Source organism: Dama dama, chromosome 9 (assembly GCF_033118175.1).
Source record: "Dama dama isolate Ldn47 chromosome 9, ASM3311817v1, whole genome shotgun sequence".
Classification (NCBI taxonomy): Eukaryota; Metazoa; Chordata; class Mammalia; order Artiodactyla; family Cervidae; genus Dama; species Dama dama.
This window is the reverse complement of record NC_083689.1, coordinates 35,974,412-35,996,108: the sequence shown is the minus strand read 5'-3', so window position 1 is coordinate 35,996,108 and position 21,697 is coordinate 35,974,412. Positions and strand designations below refer to the sequence as shown.

Below are 21,697 nucleotides of genomic sequence, written 5' to 3'. Positions count from 1 at the left end.
AGGACCGCTTCATTTAGCCTGGGATTCCTTCCTTACAACATGGTGGCTGGGTTCCAAAAGCAAGTGTCTTAAGTCAGAGGGTGATCTAGTCTGAGGTCCTTTTGCTTTTTATTACCTAGCCTCAGAAGTCATTGAGCACCACATCCCCTACGTATTACTGATTAAGGTAGTTACTAAAGTCCACCCAGGTTGAAGGCAGAGAGACCCTAGCCCTCACATTTCAGTGGAGGATTGCCATCACATTTTTATTGAAGTGTGCAGGAAGGGATATGTGTTCCTGTATGTGTATGTATCACCATGCTTAGAAAATACAATCTGCCATTCCATCTGAGGGTTCTAAAACTTGCCAGGGCCTGGCAAGCCAGGTAGGAAATAATGAGTCACACTTGTCTCCAGAAGATACTTTATTAAGCATGACAGGGACTAGGCCAACTCACAAGAGGAGACTTTATTTTGTTTTCCTTTAGCCTGTACATTTTGGTGAGTATTTGTTCTGAGAAAATAGGAATTTACTTCGTGGCACATGACTGGAAACGGATCTAAAAAATAAAACAATTGCGTCAAAGATGAAATAACTATCAAGAATGGCATTGCAGTTGTTTGTAAATCTCATGAGATTTGGACATGTTGAACTGCCAAGGCTAAACATTAGTTGCCTGGCAAAAAGACAACTCTGGAGATTGGTGGATTATATCAGAATGATGTTTGTTGTTCAGATGGAAACTACCTCTGTAGTACTGGGTACTCTGTCTGGAGGCCATCCACGAGTTGCCTAATATTAGGGAGGATTCTCAGACCCATTGGCCTAGCTGCTGTAATCAATTTAGGCATTTAACCCAGGCATTCCAGGAATTTGTTGCAAGTTTCAAAGGTTATCCTGACTTTGGTTATTGATCTAACTTGACATTAAGTATCTGTTGTGGACCAACGATTGTATGCTGCAAGTATAGAAATGAACAAGGTCCCCTTTGTCCTGTACTGCATCTACCAAAAGAAAGAGACATGAGAATAGGTGATTTCACTACAGGATGGAAGTGCCCTGGTAAAGAGGGAGATCTGTGAAGCAGAGGTCATTTCCATCATGATGCGGGCAGAGTGGGATTGAAACATGTCCTGTTGGAATCCAAGCTCCTGGCCTTTGCACCCCACCATATTGACCTACTGTTGTCCTCAGTCTCTTAAAAATATTCTCTAAAATAAAACAACAGTGTGTTTACCTTTCCCCCATGGAAAAATGAAAGATTCAGTTGTTGAAACAGCTTAAAAATCAATGGACTCTGCAATGCTAAATAAGAACAAGACAGATAAGTCAGTTCCACTCCTGAGCGTGATGGCTTATTGAAGGAAGTCTAATTTTTTACTATTTAAATTTTAAGTCAGTAGAAAGCAGCACACATCAGTACATAACAGTGTTAAAAACATTTTGCTCGTTTCAGAAAATGAAGAACCAAGCAGGTGTTTCTCTTTGGTTGAAAATAAAGCTTCATTTTTGTTTGTCTTCCCAATTATTTACATTTCATTGAGAATTTCAGCTACAGTTCAGGTTAGTATTTCAAGATGAGCATATGTGTTTCAGCTACATGTTAACACGTCACCTTCAGTTCTGATAGTCCTGTTATCTTGAAGTTTACTCTCCAAGATGAAATGAAATACAAAAATATATTTTAAATTGGTATGTGCAAAATTATCTTGAATGTAATATGTTAACCTCAGCCTAAATATTAGGATATTTATCTTTTGCTATCCTTTATTTTGCTCTTTTAGATAATATTTGGACAATCTAGTCCTTCTCTGTATGTCTAGCATAGGATCCATATGTTATTTATACTAAAACCCAGTTCTAATAATGTTATTTTACTAAAGAAAGAAGCCCCAGTAAACATCCTGGATTAGAATCTTGGCTCTGCCATTTCCTAGCAATGTGACCTTAAACCATTTAGCCTTTCTTGGCTTCAGTTATATCCTCTATAAAATAGGGATAATAGCAAAACCCACTTCATAAGATTATGATAGAATAAATAACTAAGCTTTGTATTTTAATAAAGAATAAAAAGCAAGCTCATTTGCCTAATTTTTCAAGGCTCTTTACTAAAGACACTTTCTGAAATGTATCTTATGCTTTAAAAAAATGTATGTCCCGACTGACCAGGAACAAGCCTAATTTTCTGAATGTTGATTATTAGCTCCAACTTCCTCACCTTTGCAGATGCTAATCTCTTTCCCATCTCTATCTATTTTCCCCTTATCAGTTGAATGTAATGTAGCCTATTCTAAGAAAAATATCCGGAAGTTTTCAAAATACAGTAATATCCAGCACAATACAAATCTTATTGCCATTTACGCTGGTTTAGTCTGAGGCTATGAATTTAGGGTGGCGATCCTTAGACTAACTGGACAAATGGCAACAAGTGAAATGGGATTGGGTTCTTAATTTGCCTACCAAAAGATACCTTTAAGCTAGTAATAGTTTTCCCTTATCCATATGATAGTAATCATGTCCTCCTTCTCTACTCAAAACCGTTTCTGTGATTCGTAGTTGATTTATTTGATTTCTTATCTAGGATCACATCAGCTAGTACTTTGTAAACACGTTATTGAAACATGATTGACTTAGAAAAAGATACATATATATATTTAATGTGTACAACTTGATGACTTTGGAGATAAGTGTATGTTTGTATCATATACTTGAAATTAGTATCACAATCAATGCCATAAACATATCCATCACCTCCAAAAGTTTCCTCTTGCTCTTTTTACTTACTATTTTCATTTGTGATTAGAAAACAATATCTACCCTTTTAGCACATTTTTAAGAGCTATCTTCTCTCTTCATGCTCCTTTCAGCTCTTATTTTTGCTTCACATCTAAGACATGATTTTGAGAAAACACTTGACTGTAAGAATGCTTTCCTCTCAATAGAATGTAAACAAACAATAAATCTCATTGTCAAACATGCTGTTACTTGAGCAAGGCCTCATGTTGCAGCCTCTCACCACTTGGATCCTTTGAGATCTGGCAGTTTCTTGATTCTACCCCTTTGCGCTCTTCTCTTGCTTCTAAACGCCTGTGGCAGTTTGTGCCTACGTTACTCTATCCGTCTGCTCTTTTTCTGTCCTGAACTAATTGGGACACTTAACTTTTTTTTACTAGGAAATAGTGAATGGCTGGAGAGGGGTTTGCCTCATCTTCCCATTTACCTCAAATATCTTGTCAGTAGGAGTTTTTAAACGTTTTCTTTCATCCTAATTCTGTAATTATTGACAATACTTTTATGCTCATTCTGTAGTGACTGATTCAGTGTTAAAGTTTTAGAAAATTTTACTTTTTTCAGAGATCTTCAAACTTTTGAGAGGTAACCCATATACCTAGAATTCTCAACCGCTGAAATTGATGCTTGAACTGTTTGGGGGCGAGTTTGAGGTCAAACATATCTGAGTTTGTATCAGTATATGGCTGCTTCTAGATCTGCCACCTCCCCAGGTTCCAGTTTGTGTAACTGTAAAATGGAGAAGGAGAAATTGTGAATTGTTTGGTGAAGGTAGAACAAGATCTTGACTATAAGTTCAAGTCCATGTCTCATAATGACCATTCAATTAAGATTAGGTATTATTATTACTATGAATAAAAATCAGTATATATGTATATATAGTCATAATTATTCATCACAGTTCTGATACATAGTAGCCCATGAAGAAAGCTTCTCTGATCCTCATTGGTTATATGTATTTTGTATTCTTTAGATTTAATCTAATAGTATTCCAAACTATTTCAATACCAGTCTAATAATAGTATTTTTATTTTAAAATAGTAAACTCATAGAGATTAATACCATTGCAAATAAATTGTATAAAAAGTGTTTTGAATGAATTATCTTGATTCTTTAAAAAAACAAGATAAAATAATTTTTTAGAATGGTGTCTTCTTTAAGAAACATGCTGAAACAGCTTTGCAAGAGTAGCTTATGTTTCCATTTGATGTGTTTAGGAGAAAAATCCTAAGATTGCTATCAGAGTTTTTTTCTTATGCAGTACAACAGCTTGAATCTTTATATGGTATTTTGGACGTCTATCACTTTCATCATTAAAACGTCTGAGAAGATAAACTAGCATAACCAAGGCATTATACTATGTTATAGTTTTAGCATACATACCAATGAAGATATAATTTTCCTCTTCTATAAATTTGGGTAACAAACTTACCTCAGTTGACATCTATATGCTGCTTCTAAAACACTCTCTTTCAAATATAAATTTCAAATCAAAGTGCTCTACTTACTAAAATGAAAAAATACTTGTATACCTGGGGAGTGAAATGCAAAATAACTTTTAGAACACAGTGGATGCTTAGTAAATATTCTTGATTAAATTGACAATCGACATGACCAAATTATAAAATGCTATGTTCAGGACCAGCCAGTTTGTTATGTTTTGTTTTATTTTATTTTGTTTTGACGTATATTACATCAGCTAGTACATTATATTTATATGAAGTGTTTGGATCATAGTAAGTAATAATTTTTTTATATTGTGGCTTTAGGGAAACAGGCTTTTATCAAATGATGGCACCATAATCTTTTGTAATGATTGCTTCAAAAGTAATTTGAAACACAACTAGTTTACACATTATATATCTTTCCTTTTTCTTTTTTGCCCACTCTCTTAGTGATTCACCCTTGGTAAACCATAAATTATTGTTTAAATGAGACAGTATATATCTTAGCTAATAATTAACTTTGGATTTTCATGATACTTATTTTATAGAGCATGTGGACATATTTTGTTATATTATTGGTATTTTATTAATATGGTTTCTGTGTAATATTCCATAGTCTCAGTGATAAATGCTAACTTCTAAAGATGTCTTACTCTGTTTTCTGAAATAGCATGAGATAATTAAATAAGTTAAATAAAATTAATAATTTAAAAAATTAAACTCTTGAACAGTTACAAAAACCTAAGATATCTACTTTATTTGTGATTTCCTTTTTAAATTAGTAATGTGAGAAATCACTTTATTCTCAAAGTGTCCTAATGTGAATTTGATATTTACCTTCAGGAATCTTTTCTTTCACCAATTAGTGTTTATCTTTCATATAAATACTTTAAAGTGTTCTAGATCTCTAATATTGCTTTAGGGCTTCCCTGGTAGCTCAGACTGTAAAGAATTTGCCTGCGATGCGAGAGACCTGGGTTCAATCCCTGGGTTGGGAAGATCCCCTGGAGGAAGGCATGGCAACCCACTACAGTATTCTTGCCTGGAAAATCCCCAAGGACAGAGGAGCTTGGCAGACTCCAGTCCATGGGGTCACAAAGAGTTGGACACGACTGAGCAACTAAGCATAACACAGTATTGCTTTATCTCGACAGTAGTCCTAATTCAAAGAATTTAGCTTTGCAACTTAACTCTCAGTGTTTCTATCATTAAAATGTATTTTCTATCAGCATGTAATATTTTATGAGTACCCTTTTTAAGTTGAGATATTCACAGTAGGGTCAAAGATTGGTAGCTATTGTGAAAATTTAAGAGGTTTCTTCTGTGTTAAGTAAGGATGACTTTGTTCTGAAGTGTCAGCAATTACTTGGCTCTGCTTTGAATTAGCCACAGAAATACAGAAAAGTCTCATGACTTGTACTTTTATCTATTTCTTTACCTGTCACATAATAGATTTACCTGAAACCCCCTTTTTGATGTCTTGTCATTTTTTTTTTTTTAATCCATTGACCACTGTGACTGATTAAAGCTGTAGTCTTGATTTATGTTCAAGAGATGTGAGCAGGCATCTGCTGGAGCTTTTGGCAAAGTTTCTTGTCTCTTACTAGATACAGTAAACTCCACTTTATCCGAATACTGTGGTAAGAGTGTGAGCTCTGTATACCTGCCTGAGGGTGAATTTAAAACACTTGAAGTGAGAGATGCATGGTTTTCATTAAACTAGAGCCTTATTATGCTGAAAAGCCTAGACATTTAGTGTATCTAATTTAAAATTTTATGGACGTGTAATAAAATATCACAAATACTGTTTATAAGCCCTGAATAAACCTCCCTAATCCCCCTTTCCTTTCCTTTCTCTTTTTCTCTGTACCTAGATATAAACAAAATCCTGAATTTGGTATCAATTATTATTATATATTTTCTATGTTTTCTCCTTATGTACAAATTTACACATAATATGCATCATTCTTTGAATTCTGTATAATTTGTGTCATATACACTTGTGCAAATAACTTTTCATATGTTTCTTAAAATTTCTGCTTAGAGTTTATACATTTTTACTGATGGATATTATTCCATTATAGACTATATAGGGCATTCCATTGTGAAGACATACCACTATATATATATATACATATATATATATATATATATGTATATATATATACATATACACACTTGCCCATTCATTGACAGCTATAGATTTTCAAGTTTTGTTAGTAAGGATATTAAAATGTATTTAATTGATATTTTAAATCATTGCTTCCTTGATTATAAATATTCATTGGCCATTTGGATTTTCACATTTATTAAAATTTTGTTTGCATAATTTATATTTTTCTACTGGATTACTCATCTTTTTTGTATTGATTTATAGAAGGTTTTCTTTGCTATCCTTGAGTATTAGCTCTTCATATATATGCTTTGAAAATATCTGTTTCTAATCTTTTCATTATTTGGAACATTGTTTATAGTATCTCTTGCACTTTTTAGTCAAATTTATCACCATTTTGCTTCATACTTTGTGCTTTTTGAGTCTTAAGAGTCTATTTATATTTCAAGGTTATAATTATATAATTTTTTTCTAAAATTGCTGAAGTTTTGCTTTTCATATTTGAGAAATAAACATAGATAAATAGATAGATATAGTATGGCTCAAAGCAATGTATATCTTATGAAATTATTTTCAAAATACTCAAAGTTTTTTAAAAATGTTTTATTTGCAGTTAGATATAGGTATTGGATATATATGCTACATTACTCATATAACTAAAGAACAGAGTAGTAAAAAATTCCTCATTTTTTTATCTGGAAATCATTTTCATTATCTGGAAATCATTTTCTTTCCTATTTCCCTGGGCTATTCCTAGAGTAATGGTTTAAACTGGGGAAAACTTTCACAGTTTCAGTTCTGTTATTAAAGTCTCAGAATTACATTTTCACATTGTACTTAGCTTTCCAAATCTCAGGCCCCACGAAGACCTAGTGTCTTTTGGTATTGAAGTTTGGCCTCTGCTTTGCTCAAATTCCATAAATAAAGACGTTTACCCTCAGGTAATATCTGTACAATCTAATCCCAGATGTGTGTGGCATGTGTTCCAGGCCCATTTTAGCACCTTGAACAGCTAAGCTGCAAAGACAGTTGGAAAAACAGTTTCTTCCCATTTAATGTGTAGATTTGTGGTGGAGTTTGGTTTCCTTCATCACTGTCCATCTGTTTGCTAGGGCCAAATGAATAAATTCACTTCACTAGGTAACTGGTTCAAAATTAAACTGCCTTGAAATATTGTTTTTCAAAACTGTACTCTCCCTATATTTAAACCCTGAATGTTTGATGTGGCAACATGAGTTTTTAGTTTTGAGATGATATTAACTACAGTTCATATATATACCTTAAAGAAAACAAAAACATTTCAATACATATATATTATTTTATTTGATTATTTTAAAAATATGTAATATTGTGCTCTAAATGCTTATAATAAATGCAATTCTTCTATTGCATTATTCAGTAAAGTATGCATATACTGTTACTTCCACACAATCCAATTTTTTTTAGTGTGAGTATGAATGCATGTATGTTTTGAATTGAGCACTGAGGTGGCATGATCATATTTGATCCTGAAAACTTACAGGACTTACATTTTCATTTTATTGAAGTTACAGATTAAAGTTTGCTCTCTACTATTTTCTGAAACTGAAACTAAATTCTTATAGAAGGAAGATATATGACCATTATATATATTTTCTGAAGATTATGGGAAAAACATCCAGTGAGCATGTTGGCAGAGACTGAAGGGCATATAATGCTGTTATTTACCCATGAAGTTACACATGGAACATGGGTATAATACATCTTGCCCTTGTCTGAATAGTGCTGACCCACGGCTCCGCTGGAGACTCCTGGACACTCACAGACAAGTCTGGGTCAGTATATTAAACCTAGACAGCATATTAAAAAGCAGAGACACTACTTTATAGACAAAGGTCCATCTAGTCAAAGCTATGGTTTTTCCAGTAGTTATATATGGATGTGAGAGTTGGACTATAAAGAAAGCTGAACACTGAAGAATTGATGCTTTTGAACTGTGGTGTTGGAGAAGACTCTTGAGAGTCCCGTGGACTGCAAGGAGATCCAACCAGTCAATCCTAAAGCAAATCAGTCCTGAATATTCACTGGAAGGACTGATGCTGAAGCTGAAACTCTATTACATTGGCTACCTGATGTGAAGAACTGACTCATTGGAAAAAACCCTGATGCTGGGAAAGATTGAAGACAGGAGAAGGGGACGACAGAGGATGAGATGGTTAGCTTACATCACCAACTTGTTGGACATGAGTTTGAGCAAGCTTTGAGAGTTGGTGATGGACAGGAAATCCTGGCGTGCTGCAGTCCATGAGGTCTGAAAGAGTTGGACATGACTGAGCAACTGAACTGAACTGATGTCTGAATTCAGTGAAGGAAATCTACTAATTAAGCATGAATTTTAAAACAAGGATCATATTTTGTTGTTTATTTGCTGATTTACTGAATAATCATAAAATGTACAATTAAAGATAGTGTTGGTATTTTGTAAATAAGAAATATTAGATTGAATGGTTGGATTCTATCTTTCTGATAGCATTTAGGCTGAAAATGATTTAAATTTGAAATTTTACAAAATTTTTTTCTATTTTCTTTTCTCTTAAATCTTGGAATATTTATCTTAAATTGTCCTGTGAAAGGTCATGCTTTGGTTTTATACTAATGCTATAGTACCAAATTTCATGATTTAAATCTCCCTATGATATTCCCAACTTATTTACATAAATGTTATTTAGACCATGCATTTTACCTTTCATTTAGGACAAAATAAATAAGCATAATCCAAAATGTGAACATTTTGTTTAATTCATATGATCAATTTATATGTATGATCTATTACTGAATTAAATTCAGCTTTAAAAAAACTTTATATTGTCGGCTTTTCTGGAATTCTTGGTGCAATTCCAACTTGTAGTGATATGCTGTACTTAATAAATACCTTTTTCTTTAAGGCAATAATGCATCATGTAAGTGATGGTTGTTAAAAATGAGACAGAACCCTGAATTTTAAGTCTTCATATCCAGACACATGATTTATTTAAGAAATCTGAGCTAAGAATCAATAGCCCTCTGCTACTTAGCCTAAGAGGTGAGATTTAATTAAGTTTGTTCAGCCAATAAACAAATCTCCTTGATTCTTAGATTCTGGTGTTATGAAAATGAATAAGTTAATCGCTTCCCTAGAGGAACTTTGAGTGCAGCCAGTTGCATACTGACTAGAATTTGAATGATGCTTTCCTTCGCAGAGTACTCATCCACAGGGATTCAGTTGATGGATATTTGTAGATTGTGGGTTATAGGTGTATGTTCGATTCCTAGATAAATCTGATGGTTTCATACAGAGACATCTTTTCTTCTGTAACCAGACTGTGATCTTGTGCATGTGACACATTGTACAAATGCATATGATGGTGATCATAAGGGAGACACAATAATGTGACATGTTCAGTGTAAAACCCATAATGATTCAGGAGTAACCTGTTCAACATTCAGTTCTCATCCTATGGGCATTTCTGCATCTTGTTGGAAGGATAAGCAAATACTCAAGGCAGAATTATCAAAACAGACTGTGGACATTGATTAATTCTGGGAAGGCGGAAAATGTAAATGCACATTGGTCAAGAATTCAAGTTTGGTACTCTTTCCTCTAACAAATTCACATCATCTTCTGTTATTTCCCAATAGTGATTCCAAGTATAAAGTTTAGACCTTTTCCTTCTAGAATGGGTAATGATACTCTGGATAATTGAAATATAGCTTAATGATTTACTCCAGTATTTAACAGATAGTTTTCAAACCTTTTTCATTTTGCTGTTAGCCTAGTCTGAGACTGTGTCTAAAATACATGAAGGAAATCAAAGAAGGACTCGTTTAGCTTGTATTTGACAAAAGGGCTCTGTTGTTGAATAAGACCACAAGTTATGGTTGGAGTGGTTTAGTAACAGCTTTTTCCACTGTGCAAAGCCAACCAGTCTTTGCCAAATAGCAAGACAGAATCTATACTGTCAAAATGGAAAAAGTGGTGGCAATTATGAAGCTGGGGAATTCTGGCAGCACACTTAGAATTTGGCACTTCACTGTGAGAAAGAATATATAGGTACCAAGTATTGCAGATTTGCTGTTGTATTGCCTGGGGGAATATTTGACCCAGATTAATGAATGACAAGGGCTTCCCTAGTGGCTCAGACTGTAAAGAATCTGCCTGCAATGCAGGAGGTCCATGTTCCATCCCTGGGACAGGGAAGATCCCCTGGAGAAGGGAATGGCTACCCACCCTGGTATTCTTGCCTAGAGAATTCTAAGGACAGAGGAGCCTGGTGAGCTACAGTCCACGGGGTTGATGAATGACAAAGCTTAGGTGCTTGGCTCAGAATTCTTTTTTGAAAATTTTTATTGGAGCATAGTTGACTTACAGTATTGTGTTAGTTTCAGGTGTACAACAAAGTGAATCAGTTGTACATGTATACACTCTTTTTTTTTAGATTTTTTCCCATTACAGAGTACTGAATAGAGTTCCCTGTGCTATACATTAGTCTCTTATTAGTTATCTATTTTATATACAGTAGTGTGTATATGTCAATTCCCATCTCCCAATTTATCTCCCCCCCAACCCCTTATCCCCTGGTAACCATGTTTGTTTTCTTACATCTGTGACTCCTGTTTTGTAAATAAGTTCATTTGCACCTTTTTTCCCCCTTCATTTAGAGTGTTCTGAGAACCTCTGTCAGTAAAGATTTCGACATGGATAGTGACTGCAGTGCTCTTTCAATTTAATACACGTAAACACCTATTATGTACTTTAAAAAGTCTTAAATCCTTTTCATGTGTTAGCTCATTTAATTTTCACACTAAACCTATGAATCAAGTTGTTCCATAAACAACATTGGTGTGAACTGTGTGGATCCACTTACATGCATATTTTTTTCAGTAGAAATGTACTGTAGTAGCATGTGATCTGTGGTTGGCTGAGTCCATATATTCAGAACGGAGCAAACAGAGGGAAGATTGTAAGGTTATATAGATTTTTGACTACAAGAGGGTAGATACCCCTAACCTCCCAGTTGTTCAAGGATCAACTATGTTTTTTACCTCCCCTGCAGGGAAGAGAAAAAAGAGAGAGCAGAGAAGTAAGTACTTTGCCTTGGACCACACAGCTAGTGAGTGTGACTGTGGCCACCATACTTCTACCACCAGTCTCCACTGTCTTGGTGTGATGAATGAAACAGTAGTGTTCAATGGATAAGTCTCTATTCCTTTCCGTTTGTCCTTAAGGCTGTTTTTTTTTTTTTTTTGTTTGTTTGTTTTTAAGTGGTTTTTGGGGGTAAACATTCTTTGGGTAGAAGGGGAGAACAGAGATGCATAATTTCTATCAGAAGTGTTAACATAGGGTGATTTTTATCTTTCCTTTGCTTTTCCACTGCAGCATTATAACTTTATGAATCTGATTTTTGACAGCATTGTTAAGAGTATTCATGTAGATTTAATGTGAAATGTGGTTGGAACATTTGATTGCTCTCCTTATTTTTGACTGTTAACTTTGTTAAGTGTTCGAATCATAAATTTTTTCAATACTAAGTAACAAACAGTGCTTGCATAATACTATTCATTAGGTTTTTAAATTAATTTTAAGTGTTTTGCTTCCAAACTTTATAATTCGTTATTAAAAAAATGTTTCTTCTAATTTGTGTATTGTATATGTAATAAAAATGTGGGCAGGTGTTTTTGTTTTTCTTTTTTTACCAGCAACTAGAAGTACTCCTGGCATATAATTGGTGCTCAGTGAGTATGTCATGAACTGACATTCCTTATAAATGAATGAATGATGAGGTTAAATGCCTTGAGCTTATTCACATGTATACTTTTGCTTTTCCTCTACTAAATTTTCAAAGATCTTATTGATGAAGAAAACTGGTAATAGCATAGGAAGCAGAAGGAAGCTGAGAAAGGTGTGCCTTTCCTCAACCTGGCCCCAAGCTGGATCTTTTGAACTACTTGAGGGAGGGGTCTTTCTCATTCATCTCAGCATTCCTAGTACTGACCAAGCATAGTGCTGTTTAAGCAGTGAGAGAATGAGTGAATGATTTTGCAAAGTAGATGACTGAAACCCCTGTCCTTAAGTCTTAAGTATAGCAACTGCAGTCTTTGGGGAACATGTTACCAAAGGCTTAGGCAGGAATGAGGGACTGTACACTTGGGGACTGACTGTAACTCATGCACATGGGCTCAGTACTTAGACCTCTCAGGCCATGGACTATGTCCTCACTGCCCTCTGATACTTGGAGTCCTGACAATGTCACTGCCAAGAGGCCACTCTGCCTCTGCTATAACCAGATCCGTCACTCAGGTGTAGTATCATCTTTGGTTCCCATGACCTGGAGTATGTTTCTCAGAGGTTGGTTCAGTCTGTTGGCACCTCATACAACTAGCCTAGGCTTTGTCAGACAAGTCGTCCCTTCAGCTATTTCAGGATAGCACTCTCATTTCCAAAGGCTTCTCTGTACCACCACACTACTTGGAAGTATTTGTATCAGCTTTTGTGACGTGGTTGACTGCCCCTTCTCTCTGATAGGGGTTTCCTCAATGGCTCAGTGGGTAAAGAATCCAGCTGCAGCGCAGAAGGTACAGCAGACTCAGGTTCAATCCCTGGGTCCGGAAGATCCCCTGGAGGAGGACGTTGCAGCCCACTCCAGTATTCTTGCCTGGAAAATCCTGTGGACAGAGGAGCCTGATGGACTACAGTCCATGTGGTTGCAAAGAGTTGGATATAACTTAGCAACTAAGCATGTGTCTCTTCTGATTACTGTTTCCAGAGGTGGTCCTCATTTGCCTATGTTAATAATATGTTGGACAGCAATACTAAAACAGTATTGATTAATGAATGTGTTAATCTAAAGAAAGTTTCTAGTGACTTGCTCTAGTATTCTATATTCAGAAAGAATAGATTCTCAGGGAATGTTCTTGAAGTCTTGATTGATTGACTGATCTGCCCCATGGTTCTCATGTTTTCATTCACATTATTTAGTCCTTCATGTGCGTTTCCTCCATATACACGCTTCATATGTTAACTCCTCTCTTCCATTCATGTGTTCATCAGTACAGCCTATACTTTCATATTGACTAATGCCCCGCTCCCCTCTGCATCATCTCCCGTGCCTGTTCAGTTCAGTGTGTTTTGGAAAGTCTAAAGTAAATACATTATGTTTAAAAGTTCTCTAATTTTTTTAACAGAAGCTCCATTACCTACTCCCACCTCCCCACATGATGAAACAGGGAAACTGCTGCAGGCAGTGACAACAGGACACCAGGAAATGCCCGAGAAGGTCAGCACTGCTTTGCCATGATGTTTACAGGAATTTAGACAACACATGATTGCATTTCTAAGAAACATGCAAGTCCATGATATCATTTGTTATTTGAAATATACATACAAGATACAATTACCAGTTAGATCTCTTTGAATATTAAAGTTATTAAGTAATGACCAAAGTCACACGATTAACAATCACACACTAATTATCACCATAGAAATTGTCATATTTTTAGTCTATGTTTTATATTGAAATTCCATAGAGGAAAATATGTATAATAGTATCATGAAATTCAGCAATGTTTTCTTTGTAACATTTTAAAAATATTCGGAGGAACATTTATGGTGTTTTTCAAATTGCAAAATTTAACTTTTAAGGTGCCAGGATTAACAAGTTCATATTAAAGCATCCATGTTTTCTATGAACAAAGCTAGTTTAAATTTTGATAGTTATATTTATTATCTGTAGGAAAGTAGTAAGATTCACCATGAAAAAAAAAAGATTATATAAATGATATTATTTGTAATCAAATATTGAATTAATGCTCATTTTTTAAAGAAAGTTGATTTTGGGGTACGTAAGACTCATTAACAATTTAGGGATAGTCCTGCCTTCACCATATGTGACCGTAAGAAGGACTATTGCCTTTACTAGCTTTGTATTCCTAGAGTGAAAACATGTAAAATCAGAAATGTTCTTCTGTTGCGGTTTTCTGTTTCCTACCATAAAAGGCTGACAATAAAGGTTTCATTGGTGTCTGTTTTTCTATATATGAACGAATATGGGTTTATTAACCCATATTAAGCATCATTAACCACTGGTGCTTCTGGAGCAATAATTTAATTTCATGATTTCTATCTACATAGAACTCTACTTATCATTTAAATATGAAACTAAATTTTTCCATATCTAGATAAATCTGAGAGATGGTTGTGATCAGTCAGTTATTTAATTTGAAGAGTGAATTTATTCTATCTAAAACCAAAAATAAAAGAGGGCTGGATAATGTCAAATCCTGAGTATATATTGACGTGTTTACAATCACTGTTTTTCTTTAAACGCTTACATGCATTTATCATTTGGGAATACTCTATTTAAAATTAATTCCTCTGAGTGATATTGGTTTTGCACTTGAAAGCCTATTAAATAACCTTCCTACGTTACTATACAGTGACTTCAAGAACTTAGTAAACTATTTTCATTTGTGAGATTGTAGCAGTCGTACTGTTTTTAACAGTTAGGATCTGTGTCATGCATTAAGTCTTTTTCTTTATGTGCCCTAATTAGAAAACAAGAGGCAATGCTGTTTGGAATTTAGCTAAACTTAACTTCTTAGTCAAATTCTACTTTAGAGGTAACTAAATTAGAAAATATAGAGCATTATATAAGTGTAAAAATATACTGAAGGAAAGTAAGGATAAGTTGTTGACTAAGCCAGGATAAAGAGATTTAAAAAATCTGGCCATGTCTATACTGATAGACAATATCTTTGAAGAAATATTTATAATTTCTGCTTTTATTTTCCCTCCATTCTTTATAAATCATGTGAATTCACCATTTTGCTATGTGACAAATTGAAGAACAAATTACGTGATGACGATATAAGAACAGAAATGGAGATTTTTCAAATTCTATCTCTAATGTTAATTTACTTGTTAATATTCTGCAAGTCATTTATTTAATCGGAGTTCCCAAGACCTTCTGCTGACTAAATGGACCAGAGGACTCAGGATTTAGTTTCTGTGTATTCTGTTGACATAGATTTTACAGAAAAAGCAGGGCACTGTAGGCTCAGCATTTTTTAATTGAAATAAAATCTTGATAATCTACATTGAAACAATATCTGTCTCATTTTAGTGAAGTATTTGCCACCTCTAGACATCTGGTGTACTTGTCACACTGTCATAGAACCTCTCAAACTTCATAAAGTTTCTATAAAAAATATTCATTTCTAATATTTAACTGTTTCAGCAGAGTTTACTTGATTAAAAATGGTGAAATCACTGTTGAAGTAATTATAAAGTTTACTAGTAAAATAGTAATATAAAATGTATAGTGGCTTTCCATAATAATTGTAGGTAATTTGAATTTTTTCAAAAAAAAAAGAATTTTTGCTACATTGAGCAAAAGAGAAAATCCAACATTTAATGTTGCTATTGAGTTTAAACACACTGCTAGTTCCTCAAGATAAAAAAAAAATCAAATGTCAATTGAGTAGCAGTTGTCACTCAAAATTGCTTTCACTTATGCTAGCATACTAATGAAAATTACATATCCAAATAGAAGAAAGGTAGGAAAATTTGGGGGGCTGATGAATCTCAGCAACAGGAAAGTTTTTCCTAAGGGTCTTATTTAAAATATAAGAAAGCAGTCTTTTTACATCTTAATCATTTTTGTCAAACTCAATAAAGAACAGTTTGAACTAATCTAGTAGATCATTTATTCATCCATTCATTCCACATTAATTGCACATGCATTTAGTACTGGGCACCATGCTAGAAATAAGAGATGTGACGATTAATAAGACACTGTTCTGCCCTTGATATGCTCAGAGTCTACCCGAAGAGTTAAAAAAATAAACAAGATAAAACAAGTGAGTTGGAGGTAAATCAGAGAGAGCATACAAAGTAACTAATTGAGTTTATGGAACAAGGATGGATGGTTAAAATAGAAGCTAAAATCAATGTGTCTCAGAAACCAAGATAAGTATTAATAGTCACTGGAATTCTGTTGAAGGAATACACAGTGAATTAGCAAACCATGGCAAAGTCTTCTGATTTTGTTAGCAAAATGAAAGGAAGAATGGGAGAAATACCTATGAGAACTTTTACAAGACTGTGCTCATCCAGAAGGAAACAGGGAACAAAACTTATCTTAAATTTATTCATCACAAGATATGGCCTTGAATGTGATAACAGTGAAAAATGATGGAGCACAGTAACAGCAAGGCCAGCAGGTGCAGTGGTGAAACAGGAAGGTCAGGTCCATGGTTCTGTTGCAGTTCTCCCCCAGATAGGCGCAGTGACTGATAACCTGCAGGGGCCTGTGTTTATGAGATGGTGTTGCTTGATTTTGTTGTTAAAACACTGTGGAAATTATTCTAGAGAAGTATTGTTTACATCCAACCTTAGCCAGCAAATAAGTAGTTCTGGGAGCAATGCTATAGGTGAAAAATGCCAGAAAGTACTTTTTGGTTGCAGTTCTTAGAAGGTTATCTGTCAAGGTTACATTTACATTTCCCTCTACCTCACTGGCTATTCCTCTTTAGAGTTTTTGGCTGAATCCTTGCTTCCTTAACAATGTTACATTGCCCAGATGTTTAGTTTGAGGCCTTGTTTACACATCCGTGCTCACTTGCAGATGCATGGTCTCCTCTCTGTCTCTCCCCACTCTTTCTGTTTCTCTCACACTCTTTTATTTCCCCTTCCTATCCTGTCCTCTTCCTCCCCACCCCCAACTCCATGATGATTTCATCTAGTCCCATAGCTTGAAACACCAGGTATATGTAAGTGACTGCCAAGTTTTTATCTCTTGCTCTAAACTTTTCCCTGAACCCACTCAGTCATCTTCATTGGCTATTTAACAGGCACTTAGATACCAAAAGCAAAACTCAAGAATCAATACTCAGACCCAGAACTTTCTTGTTTGGTTTCTTCTATATCATGATTTCTTCTATCATCTAACCAGTTGCCTGGGCCAGAACTCTTGGCATCATTTTTGCTTCCTCTCTTTCATTCACCCCTCATGTCCATTCTTTCAGAAAGTTTAGTCAAGTCTACTTCCAAAGTGCATCTTAAATCCTTCTTCGCACCATCTCCACTGTGCCCATCTAAGCTATCTTCATCTTTTCATTAGACTGCCTTCATACAAATTTCTAACCAGATCTTGCTTCTTCCCTTGCCCTCCAGTAATTTGTTTTCCTGAGAGCAGCACAAGTATAATTTTTGAAATGTAAAAGTTTGTGTCATCTCACACGAAATACTTGTGTGGCTCTGCATTTCTTTGAGACCTCCTTCAGTCTTTTGACCTTGCCTATTTACCTGTGATCCATCCACTGTGATCTCTTGTGAGCCCAGAAGTCATCTTCTATTAGAGTCTGGTGCCCCTGCCTGTCACTCTATCTCGCAAGCTATTCTTTGGGTTCCTTGGGCTGCCGAAGTTCATTCCCTCTTCTGGGCCTCTGCACTTAGCATGCACATAGCTGGCTGCTTCTCTTCTTTTTAGCATCAGTTTCTGTGTTATGTTTTTCAGAGGTACTTTTACCGACCACCCAGCCTGGGCTCTGGCTGACTGTGTGCCTGCTTCTCACTCCCTCTCCTGCACACTCCTGTCTTTCATGGTGCTATCTGCGATTTTCTCCACGGCACTTACTACTCTGTGACATCCTGTTATGCATTTGCCTTCTTATTTGTTGACTCCTGCCTGTCAAATCTAACTTCCTTCAGGGCAGTGGACTCATCTGTCCTTTTTGTTGCTGGATCCTTGACATCTAGAAAAATCATGGCACAATAAGTATGTAATGAAAGAAAAAAAAAAAGAAAACTCTTTCTATTGATCCATTTGTCCTTTTTTGCATCCTCAGATGCTTTAAAGAAGTTACCAAGAAATAAAGTAGCTACAGGGAGCTGAAGAAATGTCTTACATGCTACTCTGATACTGTCTCCTTAGAACAAAGCATGAAAAATGTGCATTTCTTAGAACTTGGCATTTCATATTTTCACAACTTTTTGTAGTCTTTAAATCTAGTGCTTCTTGCATGATTTCCTTTTTGGCACTTAAAAGGCCATATGTCAAAATAGAATTTGATTTGCAGAAACTTAATGTTAGCACTTTGAAAAGTAGGCAGTAGGAAGAAAACAATAAAAAAAGGTACTGTTTGCTCACAAACAACGCATTTTTATCTTAGAATTAAATATTAATGTATGAAGGATCCATTGATAGAAAAATGAAAAGTAATATGAAGTAGTGTTTGACTGCAGATCCATTTTGTTGTTTTCAAGTATTTACAGGATATATCACCATTTGAAAATGTGCTGTCCTTGCAGTTATTTTAGGACAGGGAAGAAAGAAAAAAGTTCTAATCATCATCCTACTTACTAAAGAGAAGAAGAGACATACAAAAGTGAAAAGGTAATAGAATAATAAAAGTATCAAGAGTTAACATAAACACATTGTGATGAATAAACCATATCTGCCTCTCTAGATTTTGCTTGGTAGGTTTATGTAATATTTGTTTCCTTGTTTGTTCCTACTATTAGGGACTCTACAGTGTAAGTGAAATGATTGTCTGGGACCCTGTGGAAGGCAGTTGAGTATAACTGCTAAAATATGAATTCTGGGTTTAGAATGCCTAAATCTGAAGCCCAGCCTCACCGCTTAATCGCTGTGTGCTCTGGTATGGTCCTTAGTTCTTTTATAAATGAGAATTAACAAATTAATACTTGCCTTTTGGAGTTGGTTTCATCAGAGGAATAAAAAATGATTGCATTAACATGTTTTGGATTGCTTAGATGTCTGGAGCAATTCTTAGCATTTTCCAGTCAGTATAGGTAAAAAAGCTATTATGGAGGGAAAAAAGCAGACATCATTATTGTAATAGTTTAATAAATGCTGCATTGAACAAATTTAGTTTATATCCATCAGAACTTTCAAGAGCCTTTAAAATATTACTATAGAGCTGCATTTCATTTATATGTAGATTTCTCTTTCACAAGTATGTACCTAATAATTGCATAATTAAAAAGTTTAAAATGTTTATATGAACCATGATCTTCCAAGAATGATATAAATCGCATTAGATTTTTTAGAACTTGGGGATGTTTTCTCACAGAGGGTGTCCTACTCTGTCAGTTCACAGTAAGAATGATTGATTACAAAGAGTATGTTCATATGGTCACTTAGGGATCCTTTCTGATGTTTAAAGAACCTCTTCTGTGAGCTTGAAAAGCTTGACTTTTTCAGCATTACGTTTACATAAAATGGATGAGAGTTTAAGATGAAACTGAAAGTGGAATATAACTTACCTTGTTTCACTTATCTTTGCAGGAAGCATTTCTCTGTGGCTTAATGTAAGCCAAATAATCTGATTGAAGAAAATGGGTCTATGTCCCAAACAAAACTGATTGTGCTTCTCCTTGTCTTTTCTGGGACTATATCCACTTCAGTCAGATAGTTCTGTCTTCTAGCAAAAGGGGTAGCAAAGCATGGTGGCGTAAACCACACACTACACCTAGGTGGCTTGGTTTGAAACTCAGCTTTATACTTACAAGCTGTGTGATCCTGGTTAAATTACTCAACTTTTCTGTGCCTTGATTATCTCATCCAATATTGAGGCTAATAGATACTATTTAATAGGGTGGTTATGAAGATGAAATGAGTTACTATTTTTAAAGAATTCAGAACTGTTCCTGGCCCATAATATGCACTATATATTGTTAAATAATTAAATTAAGCTGGAGAAGCCATTCCATTGCCTTTTCTATTTATTTATTTTTAAAACTAATTAATTAATTTTAATTGGAGGCTAATTACTTTACAATATTGTGGTGGTTTTTGCCATACATCAACATAAATCAGCCATGGGTGTACATGTGTCCTTCCATCCTAAACTATTTTTTATTCTCCTCCTTCTGTCTTGAGTCTAGTGTTACATTAGAGAGGATGTGAGAGCAGGAAGAATGATTTTTCTATGGCAAATCTAACTCTGCTACTTTTTCTCTGAATCCAGCAGGAGATCTTGAAGCAAGAGGTCATTAGATAATATTCCCCATCCAGTGGCTATATGGTAATGGCCAGACAGGAAAATAGGTATTTTGCTATACCTCATATAAAAACATGCAGTGTCTGTGCTTGATAATTATACTGTATTAATCAAAAGTAAGAGTTGCATCTCTTAGTGGGAAAGTGTTGTTGACATTGTTCAGTCACTCAGTCGTGTCCGACTCTTTGTGACCCCATGGACTGCAGCACACTAGGCCTCCCTGTCCATGACCATCTCCTGGAGCTTGCTCAAACTCATGTCCATCTAGTTGGTGATGCCATCCAACCATCTCGTCCTCTGTCATCCTCTTCTCCTCCTGCCTTCAATATTTCCCACTATCTGGGTCTTTTCTAATGAATCAGTTCTTTGCATCAAGTGGCCATAGTATTGGAGCTTCAGCTTCAGCATCAGTCCTTCCAGTGAATATTCAGGACTGATTTCCTTTAAGATTGATTGGCTGAATGGGAAAATAGATTCAAAAATCTTTTAAACATTTTGTTTTAACAGCAGTAGTGAAAGTGAAGTCACTTAGTTGTGTCTGACTCTTTGTGACCCCATGGACTGTAGCCCACTAGGCTCCTCCATCCATGGAATTTTCTAGGCAAGAGTACTGGAGTGAGTTGCCATTTCCTTCTCCAGGGGATCTTCCCGACCCAGGGATCAAACCCAGGTCTCCCGCGTTGCAGGCAGATGCTTTACCATCTGAGCCACCAGGGAAATAAAAAAGTATTTAATGATGATTTAGTGCACAATTTTAATAGTTAACATCTAGTAAGCACTTTGCTAAGTGTGGTTTTCATCATCTTATCTTTACTATAAGGGCTTCCTTGGTGGTTCAGATGGTCAAGAATCTGTCCACAATGCAGGAGACCTGGGTTGGAAAGACCTCCTGGAGAAGGGAATGGCTACCCACTCCAGTGTTCTTGCCTGGAGAATCCCATGGACACAGGAGCCTGGCGATGGGGTCCATGGGGCCACAAAGAGTCACACACAACTGAGTGACTCACACTGTCACTATAAACTCATAATGGAGCCATGGTCATTATCCCCATTCTACAGTGAAGGAAACCAAGGAAGTCAATGAAGAACCTGCCTAACTTAGAATATATGAAGTCAAATTGGTTTACAGATGCCAAGGAACCAGACTCCAGAATCTGTGCTCTTAACCACTTTACAAATTCTATCTCTCTTCACCTGGAAACTTTAGAACAATGGAGCACCTGGAAAGTCTAAATGTATGGTTTGTGTATCTGAGTACTAATTTCCCCAAGGCTGAGTAAGCACTATGTGTGTGTGTGTGCGTGTGTGTGTGTACACACATACATATAT

At 35.4% G+C, this 21,697-nt stretch overlaps 1 protein-coding gene across 7 annotated transcripts in view; it reads left to right on the top strand.

Annotated features, from left to right (window-relative positions):
* Positions 1–21,697, top strand: part of PRR16 (proline rich 16) — a 277,946-nt gene that overhangs the window by 97,395 nt on the left and 158,854 nt on the right. For 2 of the 7 annotated variants that reach the window (XM_061150926.1, XM_061150927.1), the window contains one exon: positions 13,529–13,620. The exons of the other annotated variants lie outside the window; for them this stretch is intronic. In XM_061150926.1, the coding sequence (XP_061006909.1) occupies positions 13,609–13,620 (12 nt within the window). In that variant the 5' untranslated portion in view covers positions 13,529–13,608. The remainder of the gene's footprint in view (positions 1–13,528; positions 13,621–21,697) is intronic. 7 annotated transcript variants of the gene reach the window in all.